Consider the following 12,283-nt stretch of genomic DNA (forward strand, 5'->3'; position numbering starts at 1 on the left):
CTTTCACCCCTCATGCCCATCTACTGCTCTTTCAGGCAAGAGTTACTTTCTCTATACAGCTTTGCAGGACTTAGGCCCCTCCCACCCTGCTCAGGTGAACTGACCCACTCTTTCCTCTGAACCCCTGTATTTTTTTTCTTTTAAAAAAAAATTATTAAAATATAGCTAACATACAACATTATATTAGTTTCAGGGATACATCATAGTTATTCAACATTTATATACTGAAAGAAATGATCACCATGATAAGTCCTGCCACCATCTGACCTGTACCACACTGTCACAGTATTATTGACTATATTCCCTATGCTGTACAGTATATCCGGTGTACAGCATAGTGGTTAGACATTTATATAATTTGAGAAGTGCCTCGTATCTACCTGGATACTATACATAGTTAGTACCATATTATTGATTATGTTCTCCATGCTTTACTTTACATTCCATTGACTGCTTTGCAACTTGCAATTTGTATTTCTTAGTCCCTTCACCTTTTTCACCCTGCCTTCAACCCCCCTCCTATCTATTACCCCAATAGATCTAGTACCTATCTGACACCATACATAGTTATTACAATATTATTGACTATATATCTTATGCTCTACCCTACATCCCCATGACTAGTGTGTAACAACCAATTTTATTTGTACGTCTTAATCCTTCCCCTTTTTCACTTGCCCCTAACCTCCCTGCCGTCTGGACACCACCAAAATGTTCTCTGTACCTATGAATTTGGTTTCTGTTTCATTTGTTTGTTCATTTTGTTCTTTAGATTCCACTTATAAGTGAAATCATATGACATTTGTCTTTCACTGCCTGACTGACTACATTCAGCACAATGTCCTCTAGGCCTGTCCATGTTGTCACAGATGGCAAGATTTCATTCTTTCTAATGGCTGAGTAATATTCCATTGTATATAGGTACGGCCTCTTCTTTATGTGTTCATCCATTCAGGGACACCCAGGCTGCCTCCACATCTTGGCTATTGTAAATAATGCTGCAATGAATGTATGGATGAACATGTCCCCTCAAAGTAGCATTTTGGGTTTCTTCTGATAAATACCCAGAAGTGGGATGGGTCACTAGTTTCTTCTTTGTCTCTTGTTATAGCCTTTGTTTTAAAGTCTGTTTTGTTTGGTATAAGTATTACCCCAGTTTTTTGTTTGTTTTCCTTTTCATGAAATAACATTTTCCATCTCTTTACTTTCAGTCTATGTGTGTCTTTCAATTTGAAGTGAGTCTCTTGTAGGCAGCATATGTAAGGGTCTTGTTTTCTTATCCATTCAGCCACCCTGAGTCTTTTGATTAGAGCATTTAATCCACTTACATTGAAAGTAATTGTTGATAAATATGTAGTTATTGCCATTTTATTATTCATACAGTAAAACCTTGGATTGCAAGTAATGTGGTTTGTGAGTGTTCTGCAAGATGAGCAAACATTTCTAACACATTTTAATGTGGTAAACAAGCGACGTCTTGCAATATGAGTAGTTTGTTTCCAGAACGAATAATGCTCACAACCCAAGGTATTACTGTATTTTTAATTTTATTTGTGTATTTTTGGTGTTAAAGAAGTCCCTGTAAGATTCTTTACCTTTTTTTTTTTTTTTTTTTTGGTCTGGGAAGCTCTTTATCTATCCTTCGATTCTAAATGATAGCTGTGCCAGGTAGGGTAATCTTGGTTGTATGTCCTTGCATTTCATCACTTTGAATATTTCTTGCCAATCCCTTCTAGCCTGCAAAGCTTCTGTTGAGATATCAGCTGACAGTCTTATGGGAGCTCCCTTGTAAGTAACTAACTGCTTCCCTCTTTCTGCTTTTAAGATTCTTTCTTTCTCTTTTACCTTTGGCATTTTAATTGTGATGTGTCTTGGTGTGGGCCTGTTTGGGTTCATCTTGTTTGGGACTCTCTGTACTTCCTAGGCTTGAACATTCATTTCTTTGATCAGGTTAGGGAAGTTTTCTGTCATTATTTCTTCAAATAGGTTTTCAATTCCTTGTGCTCTCTCTTCTCCTTCTGGTACCCCTATAATGTGAATGTTGGTATGCTTGATATTGTCCCAGAGGTCCCTTAAAGTAGCCTCATTTTTTTTTGGATTTTTTTTTTTTTTTTGCTGTTCTGATTGGGTGTTTTCTGCAACCTTATCTTCAAAATTGCTGATATAATCCTCTGCTTTATCTAATCTACGGTTGATTCTCTGTAATCTTTTCTTTATTTTAGTTATTGTATTCTTTATTTCTGACTGTTTCTTTTTATGTTTTCTATCTCCATTTTTATGTGTTTTATCTCTTTGTTGAAGTCCACCTTGAGATCATGAGCATCCTTATAACCAGTGTTTTGAACTCTGTGTCTGGTAGGTTGCTTGTCTCCATTTTGTTTAGTATTTCTTCTGGAGCTTTGTTTTCTTCTTTTATTTGGGACATGTTTCTTTTTCTCCCTCTTTTGGCTGCCTTCCTGTTTTTTTTCCTTGTAAGTAGGGCTGCTATGACTTCCGGTCTTAATAGAGTGGCCTTATGTAGTAGGTGTCCTGTGGGGCCCAGCGGCACATTCTCCCTGGTCACCAGAGCTGGGTGCTCCAGGTGTGTCCTTTGCATGGGTTGTATGTGTCCTTCCGTTGTAGTTGAGCTTTGGTTGCTGTTTGCATGTCCAAGGGAGGGATTGACCTTCAGGCTCATTGGTTGTGAGCACTGGCCCTGACTACAGTAAAGCAGCTGTTGTGGAGGGGCTGACCCTGTGGAGCAGGATTCACTTTAGCAGGGCTCTGGTTCCTGCCCAGTGTACCCTTTGGGTGTGTCATCCTTGGAGGTGGTCAGGTGATGCCACAGCTCTGTTCAAAGCTGGCCACTGGGCATGCCAACCCCAGGCCACCTGGGAGGGGACCCACTGCAGGCCAAGTTCAGCTGCTGCCTCTGCCTTGCCCAGGGCCACTGGCATAAGCCACAAAGCATTCCACAGATGGCTACCACCTGCGCTGTGCTTGGAGGTACCTTGAGAGGCCAAGCCATGAACCAAGTCTGGCTGCCACTAGTACCAGGCTTAGACTGTTCATCCAGAGGTATGGGACATGCTGAAGCCAGATGCTGCTTGTTTGGGTTTTGTGAACCTTTGAGAGACTTTAGGAAAGTCTTCAGCATGAGCCAAGGCAGGCAGTTTATATGAAAAAGCCACTGGAAATAGCTTGGGTGTACCCAAATGTTGGGTGGGATATCAGAATCACCAGACTGTGGTGAATGAACGGTGTTAACCAGGTCCTTACACTAGGAGGGAGGAGAGGTAACCAAAGAAACAATGGCTTCCGCCAGCTCCTCCATCTGGGAGAAAGCTGCCCCTCCAGCCCTCGCCCTGAAGCTAGACAACTCAGTTCCTTCCCTAATGTCCCTGGTGCCTTTCGAGCTGCAGCCCCAGCGCTGGAGTCCAGAGTGAGTGAGTCCATCAACAAGTAAGGCCCTCTAAGAGAAGCGCCTGGGAGTATATCTGCCCTCCATCCCACCCAGCTACAATCTCTGCTGGTTTTCACAACCAGAAATTATGGGGACTTCTCTCCTCATCATTGGAACCCTGGGCTGGGGGGCCTGGTGTGGCACTGGGATCCCTTGCTTCTCCTGGGGCAGGGGAACTCCATATCTGACACATCCCTCCTGATTTTTAATGGTCACACGTAGGTGTGGGACCAGCCCATTGCATTCTCTGCCCCTCCTACCAGTCTCAAGGTGGCTTCTTTTTTCTGTCCTTAGTTGAAGGGCTTTGGTTCAGGAATACTTTAAGCAATTCTCAGTGATGGTTGTTTTGTAGTTTAGTTGTAATTTTGATGTGGTCATGAGAGAAGGTAAGCACAGCATTTACCTACTCTGCCATCTTGACCGGAAATATGAATCCCTGTAGTTTTCTAACCTGTACAGATTTCTTCCATAAATTCTTTTTAATGGACTCAATGTTTGTGTCTCCCCAAAATTCATATGCTGAAATCTAATTCCCAATGCGATGGTATTTGGAAGCGGGGTCTTTGAGAAGTAATTAGGTCATGAGGGCTTATGAATGGGATTAGTGTCCTTATAAGAAGAGATCGTAGAGCCAGCTCACTTTCTTTTTGACATGTGAGGGCACAGCAAGAAGATGGCTGTCTGAAACCAGGGAGAAGGTTCTCACCAGACACCAAATTAGCTGGTGTCTTGACTTCAGAACTGTGAGAAATAAGTTTCTGTTGTGATAAGCCACCAGTTTACGGGTTATGATATTTTCTTTATAGCAGCCTGAGCTTACTAAGACACAGCTCCAACACTTGATTATGCTTATTGGTTTCCATATATTTCCCCTTACTGTACTAGGAAGGTGACCTAGTTGAAAAATGAGACTGTGTTGAATTGCTGAATCCCAATACCTAGTACCTTGCCTGAGACAGGGAAGGATGGATGAATTGGGTGGAATGAAGGAAAGAAGGCAGGCAGTCAGAAAAAAATGGGCTTTTATAACCACTTTTCAATGATTTTTAATTGTTTTTGTTATTTCTACCATTCTTTCTATCCCCTTTTCTAGCACCCCAATGGGTATGAGCTCAGGAGATACAAGATTATGCCAACAGGCCTGATTTTTACAAACTTCAGATCAGAAACCAAGAGTGAGGACATTATATTGGAAAGCTCTTCATGGGTAGGGGCAAGGGTAGGAGAATTAACTCAAAGAATTTTGTTCCCTTTCTTGGGTTTGTTTTCCATTGAAATGAAGAACTGGATTGGAGATTGGTAGAGTTAAATTGTAACTAAAATGGTAATTCTGCTAAAAAGATGTAATAAAACACTTAAAAATTAAATAGTTCATTTTTACACAGATAAAATGTATTTTGATCCTCTCTGGATTTATCTGTGTGACCTCTGTTGTGTGGATATTAGAGAGATTAATATAAATAGTACTTTTCTGGGAAAAAATGGTTCCTCTTAGAGTATCTTGTGTAATGTCATTTGTTATTTTTATTTCAAACTGATAATTCTGAAGTATTCTAAGATTTATTGTACAAATAAAAGTATTTAACACCTATATGATTTTTTGTAGTCAGCAAAGTGCTTTACAGGCTTTATCTTATTTACTCCTCACAACAAACCCAGAGGTTAGGGCTTCCTAATCCCTGTTTTACAAATGAAGTTTGAGGCTCAGAAAGATTATGTAATTTGCATAAAGCATGTCAGTGGCAGAGTCAGACTTAAAAACAAGATCTTATAGCTCTAAGTCCTAGGCTTCTTAGAAGAGATTTAGTAAACAGGTTTTTCTCACATGTGAATTACTGTTTTTGCATTCATAACATAAACCAATGGAGGTTGAAAGAAATGGTGAAAAGTTTAATGATGCTAAACATCTGTAAATGCAATGTATTAAAAATAACAAGAACAGAATATCCATAGTTCTATGGGTTTTTCAGTCTATTGAGCATCAAATCATATTTCCCAGTGAACCATCTGCTTCCAAATTTCAAGACCCTATCCATTTAATAAACCCCTTCATCAGTAAAATGAAAGGTACATGCATTGGAATTAACCCAACACACACAGAAGTTTGTGAATATGCGTGTATGGTTTTGTTTCAAGATATTGTTATACTTTTTCCTCAGGATGATCTTTGATGGAAAAAAAATCAATCAAATTAACATTCTTGGGCCGGCCAGGTGGCACGTTGGTTAAGTGTTGGCTTGGGATACCAGCTCTGAGCAGCAGGGCCCCGGTTCAGATCCCACATGACGGCCAGTGACGCTGTGTCCTCTATAGCTAAGATGGTAAACAACAGCTCAACCTGGAGCAGGGCTGCTGTGAGTCACCAGCGATGGTATAGGCTGCAGCCCCTGCTGCAGTGGGCTGCCATGAGCTACTGTGAGTGGCTGGCAGCCGGCATGAGCTGCTGTGAGCCACTGTGAACGGCCGTCCAATGGCTGGTGAACGACTGCCTCACCTGGGAAGAGCGCAATGATAATATCAATATGGGCCAATGAAGCAATGTCCTCCATGACTAGACTGAAGAACAAAAGGATAGCAACTTGTCTGTTCCCCTTCCCCAATTTCCCCAATGCTGTTCCTCTCCCCCAATTCCCCAATAAAATCTTAAAAAAAAAAAAAATTAACATTCTTATTCACGAGTAGACCAGAGAGAGTTAATGTCTTGTCCAGTACCACTTAAGAGTCAAGGAAATCTGAATAAGGGCTTTGATGTTTTCTCTCCATCCGCTACTATATCTGTTTAGCACTTTCTTGTCTTCCTTCCTGGCTAAGGAGGGGATAAGCCAGCGTGACCAGGAAGAGAATGTGTATTGTTTCTTATATGGAGAGCTTTTAGTTTCATTAGAACATTCAAGAAGGGTTGGGGTCAGAAGGTCAGGGCTGTAAATTCAAATCTGTAAGATTTCTGCCTGCAAGTGGTGGCTGTAACTGTGTAAGTAATGCAATGGATGAATAGACAGTTTGGGTTTGTGCTAAGGGAAAGGTGCAAAGCTGTGGGTAATACCCATGATGTTCCTCATCATTAAAGCTGCCCAGAGTGTGTTGGGGACAGCCCATATCTGCACAAAGACTATGAAGAAAACAATGACAAGAGCCATATCATCATTGTAGTATTACAATTACTAGATAATCAAGTTAGAATTTAAAGGGATCATGGCTTCAGGGAAGGGTCTATAAATCCCTATCCTGGATTGCAGTAGTAGTATAACCTCTAATTACATAAATAACCCATGGATTGTTTTTTATACAAATACATTGCCTTGGGAAAAATGTTACTGGTATTTTGATTAGGGATTGCATTGAATCTGTAGATTGCTTTGGGTAATATGGACATTTGAATGATGTCAGTTCTTCCAATCCATGAGCACAGTATATCCTTCCATTTATTTGTGTCTTCAATTTCTTTCTTCAGTGTCTTATACTTTTCAGTGTCTTACACAGGTCTTTTACCTCCTTTGTTAAATTTATTCCTAGGTATTTTATTCAGTGGATGAAGAAAATGTGCTACATATGTACAATAGAGTACTACCCAGTCATAAAAAGAATGAAATTTTGCTATTTGCAACAACATGGATGGTAGGGGGTATTATGTTAAATGAAGTAAGTCAGACAAAGAAAGACAAATACTATATGATCTCACTTATATGTAGAATCCCCCCCCCAAAAAAAAAACCAAAATAAACAAACAAAACAGAAACAACTCATAGATACAGAGAACAAATTGATGGTTGCCAGATGGAAGGGAGTTTGGGGGGATGGGTGAAAAAGGTGAAAGGGATTAAGAAGTACAAATTGCCAGTTATACAAATAGTCATGGGGATGTAAACAACAGCACAGAAATATAGTCAATAATATTGTAATGACTATGTATGGTGTCAAATGGGGACCAGACTTATAGAGGTGATCACATGGTGTCTAATCATGATGTTGTATACCTGAAACTAATATAATATTGTATGTCAACTGTAACTGAAAAATAAATTTAAAAAAATAATCTAGGAAAAGATAATAAAAAGGAATGCATTGCCTAGAATGACAGTTATGTGCATGTTTTTTTTTTGTTTTTGTTTTTGTTTTTTTTTGCTTAACCACACAATTATGTGAAATCTTCCAGGTCTTTCTACTTAGGGTGTCATGTCACTACAAGAGAATCTCTAAATATGGATGTAAGCTTAAGGATTTCATTGTGTACTTCGTCTACCAGATTATTTGTGAAAATATTCCCAGTGGAAGAGCCTTTTATTATACCATTTCCTTGAAATAATTCTTCATTATTCCCATCTTGTTTGATTAAAAAGCCAATTTTTATGCATAAGCAACAATTTTCCATGACCCTATCATAATTCAAAGACCTTCAACTAAACACACAGTAATTTATTGTCTTCAGTGTACAAGACATACAGAATCTTGGTAAAACTTGTTGAGAATATGAATAAGTCACACCTGCAGATTCTCTTTTACTCACATACTAATTTCTCTTTCAAAAGAAAGACAGCTTAAATATATTTAAACTCCACACATAGACCCCACTTTTCTATATCTTGTGTTGAATGGGGAGGGTCAAATTTTTTTAAAAATCATCCGTCTAGCAGTATTTTTTCTTTCTTTTCATTGGGGAACAGTGTGTTTTTCCAGGACCCATCAGCTCCAAGTCAAGTTGTTGTTTTCAATCTAGCTGTGGAGGGTGCATGTCAGTGGCCTGTGTGGGGATTGAACCGGCAACTTGGTGTTATGAGCACTGCACTCTAACCAACTGAGCTAACTGGCCGCCCCCAATATTTTTTCTTCATGGAGAATATTTCAGAAGGAACAATAATGCTACTATACTATCATATCTCTATGCACAAAAGGATGGGGAGTAGTCATGCAAGAAAAGCCCTACTTGTAAGAGAAGGAGGGAAAATGGAAGAAATCAAAGTAAAAATATTGCCAAAATGCCATTCTGAAATGTATTTATCCAGGCTCTTCTATTCCACTGGAATGTGAGCTTTGGGAAGGGGTTGGAGGGAGGAGATTGATTTTGTTCATTGGTGTATCCTCAACATCTGAAAAAGTACTGGGTACATGTTAGGTGCTTAATAAATAATGCTTATACTATAATAATACCTATATAATACATACTGTAAATAATATTTATACTGTAATAATACTTATATACTATGTACTATAATGCTTATGTGAATACATAACTGACACAGAAATGAAATAGATATTTTAATTTGGTATTATACAGTGTTTATTAGAGGCATGGGCTGGTTCACTTTTATTATTATATATTATTAAATTAGTATTTTGGTGTCATTGTTAGTGTTGGCTCTTTAAGCCGCTAATTAGTTCCTGATCCCCCTGTGACTTTTGTGCATCCAGGAGAGGATGGAACTCTAAAGGTGGGAGAATGGGATTTCTAGGAAGTCAGCTAAGCTGGGGATATACATCAGAAATACCCTCCCCCCAACACACACACATACACACACAAACACACACACACACACACACACACACACACCATAGATAGCCTATGGCTTAACCCTAAATCCTACTAGTTTTGACTACTTAAATCTCCATTTTTGGCCTGCAGTTTTGGTCATGAATTCTAGCTTGTCCATCCATTAATTGCCTAGTGAACCTTTGGTGTCCTCAGCTACTGCACTTCACTTCTACAGGTCAAATATATGAGCTCGTTTGTAGTTTTTTCCTCCAGCTCTTCAGAAAGATTATTTTATTTACATTTTGATTTACATTTACAAAGTAAACGTGACAAACCACTCCAGTATGGATTGCAGGGCTTTGAATCACAAGATATAAACTCATATTCTTCATGCAACACATATTTGTGGAAGTAAACCTGTCTGGTGCTGTACCAGGTGCTATGGCTGTAAAGCTCTGCCCTCTGGAAGGCTCACAGAGGAGGAAGAGGGATAACCACATAATAACAGTGCAGTGCAATGACACTTCTAAGAGAGGGGCCTTCAAGGCCCAGTGGAGGCCAGAGGAATCCGTGCCTGTCCCAGCTGTGAGGTGCGATCAGCGAAGGTTTCGCAGAGGTCAGATGCTTGAACTAAGTCTTAAAGGTTGAACAGGAGCTCAGTGAAGTGTGTGCATGACAGGGTTGGGTGGACGTGGTGGGGTGTACCTGGGAAAGGGTAGTTTAGAAGATTCAGGGTTCCCTCACTCCATTACTAGAATTAAAATGTTGCTGACAGATTATACAGGAACCTTGAAACTATCTGGGCAAGCGCTAAATCCTTGCTACTCAAAAAGTGCAGCCAGGTGACTCCGCACCACCCATGAGCAGGTGAGAAATGCAGACTCTCAGGCTCACTTCCGACCTATAAACCAGAACCTGCATTTTAACAACATCTCCGGGTGATTCGCATGTGTGTTAAAGTTTGAAAAGCCAAACTGTTCCTTTTGGAAGACTGTTGGAGGGGTTTGGGAGCGCTTTTAAAGTCTGAAACTGATCCTTGAATGATGCAGTAAACATGAGTGAAGTTTATTTTGACAACACTATGGAGCACTCTATTAAGCCTGTGGCTGTTTCACTTTGGGGACTAAGTTATTCAGTTAGAAATTGGCCACCATGTACACTTACGCAGCTGTGACAGGGTGGGAAGCGCACTGTGCTAACTTTAAGTCCCCGGTCTTCCTTTGATGAGGGATGTGACCTTAGCCAACTCTTTAAACTCGCGGAGTATCAGTTACTTTGTCATTTGTCAGTCCATTATCCCATTTCCTTATCGGCCAAGTGCGGGACAGCAATACCTACCACAGGGGGCGTCTTATTAGGGCTCAAAGAAATAATGTGTATCACAGTGCTTTGCAAGTAATAAATGGAATAGGTTATGATTTAAATACCTACATAGAAAAATACATATTTATAGAGCATCTGCTATGATCCAAGACTGTGACGAATTTATCTAAGTTTGGAGATATTCATTATAATTAAAATAGGCAAAGCAAAACAGATACATTTCATGCTTATTTAAGGTGAGAGGTGTCAAGATAAAATTGAAAGAAGCTCTTTGCACATGAGACACTGAGAGCGTATGACACTGGCCTTGTGGTCCAGTCCACCCAGTAATCCTTTCTGTTTTCCGCTTGCCCAGGCATGCGCCAAGGCAACGACTACGGCTCTCAGTACCGCTCAGCCATATATCCGACCTCTACCGCGCACATGGAGACGGCCCTGCGGTCCAAAGAAGACTACCAGAAGGTAGGGTTCCCTTTCGCTCCTGGCCCTCCGCCATCTGCCCCTGCCATTGGCCCTGCCAGGGTGAGCCCTACCTATATAGGGGGGGTCTGGCTCATCTCACCTGGCACTGTGTTCCATTTGCACATTTTTTGGTCATCCCTGCCAGCCTCTTGGAATAGAGCCACTCTGCTCCATAAATGTGCTAAATGAGATTGTAAGAATAGGCCCTCATGCATTTCTCTTTAAATTCAACTTATTCGGATGAATATGTTGCTTAACATATAGTCTTTCTCCCTCTCTCTTTGTCTCTCTCTGCCTGTCTCTCTGAATCACCATAGACTGGGTGGCCACTGCCTTGTTGTGAGGCAGCCATGTGTAAAGGCTCAGGTGGCAAGGGATGAAGGCCTCCCAGAACCACTTGCGTGAGCTTGGAAGCCCCTCAACCTCAGTCAATGCTTCAGATGAGATTGTAGCCCCAGCTGACAGTTAGACTGCAACCCCGTGAAAGACCTCAAGGAGAGGTATCTAACTACGCTGTGCTATAGAAACCATTAGATAATAAATGTTCGTTTTTTTAAGCTGCTGAGTTTTGGAGTAATTTGAGTATATTTTATTTCTGTTCTAAAAAACTTTTAACTGTAAGTTATCCTTTTTCATATCCCTTTGCATCATGACTTTTCTGATAATGGTGGGCTTACCTGGACACACGATGTGGTGGCAGTTAAGCACGTAGCCTCTAGCATCAAATTGTTTCAATTTGTATATCACCTGCATTTCTTTTTATCAAGTGCCTAACACTTAGAAAGCCATATATCTTATTTACTCAAGCAAACCTATAAGGATGAGAGACCTCATTATTATCTCCATATTTTAGATGCCCAAAGTCATGAGGTTAAGTTAGCGGCATTAGAGAAATAAGACTAGATGCAGAGAGATGAGTTAGGCAGCTGTTGTAGGACGCCAGGCCAGAAATGATGGGAGCTTTGTTTAGGATGGTCAGAGCATGAATGGAATGAAGATATATTGAGAAAGTACAAGTCATAGAACTTGGAACTTGATTGGAAGTGGAGAATAAATGAAAGTGAGGAGTCCAGGATGACTTACAGGTTTCTGGCTAGTGATGATTTGTATAAAGGCATGAAGGAGCAGAGGCAGAATTGTGGGGGAGGTACGTTAAGTTTGGAAATGTGCAGTTTAAGGTACCCATGACACGGGTATCCAGGTGGTTGCTAGGAGGAGACATGGGCTGTTCCTACCTTGCAGGGAGGGTGGTTGTGACTGTTAACTGGGTTAATGCTTATAAAGTGCAGAGCCTAGCACATAGTAGGTGCTCACCAAGTGGTAGTAGCGCTTATTATTGTTGGGGGTTAACTTATATATGGTACATGAAGCCCATGTTGCTGATATGATCACTAGGAAAAGGGATGAGATGAGAGGAGAAGGCTTGGGACCCGAGGACCACCAGCATTGGAAAGATGGGGAGGGAAATGGTGGCTCCACGGAAGACACTGCGCAAGGCGTGAGAGCATCATCTACAAGCAAGAACTGAAAAACTAGTTCTGCTTGGTTTAATTTCACTGTATTTAACGATAAAGGCAATGTTAGAAGTT

General features: G+C 40.6%; 1 protein-coding gene across 5 annotated transcripts in view; it reads left to right on the top strand.

Moving 5' to 3' along the window:
- The window catches only part of MSRA (methionine sulfoxide reductase A), a 375,212-nt gene that overhangs the window by 268,413 nt on the left and 94,516 nt on the right, over positions 1-12,283 (top strand). For 4 of the 5 annotated variants that reach the window (XM_019636163.1, XM_019636166.1, XM_019636165.1 and 1 more), the window contains one exon: positions 10,588-10,694. In XM_019636163.1, the coding sequence (XP_019491708.1) occupies positions 10,588-10,694 (107 nt within the window). Of the gene's footprint in view, positions 1-10,587; positions 10,695-11,011; positions 11,252-12,283 lie in introns of those variants that run through there. The other variant, XM_019636164.1, reaches the window with a different exon arrangement.

The sequence above is a fragment of the Hipposideros armiger genome, unplaced genomic scaffold (genome assembly GCF_001890085.2).
Source record: "Hipposideros armiger isolate ML-2016 unplaced genomic scaffold, ASM189008v1 scaffold_27, whole genome shotgun sequence".
NCBI lineage: Eukaryota > Metazoa > Chordata > Mammalia > Chiroptera > Hipposideridae > Hipposideros > Hipposideros armiger.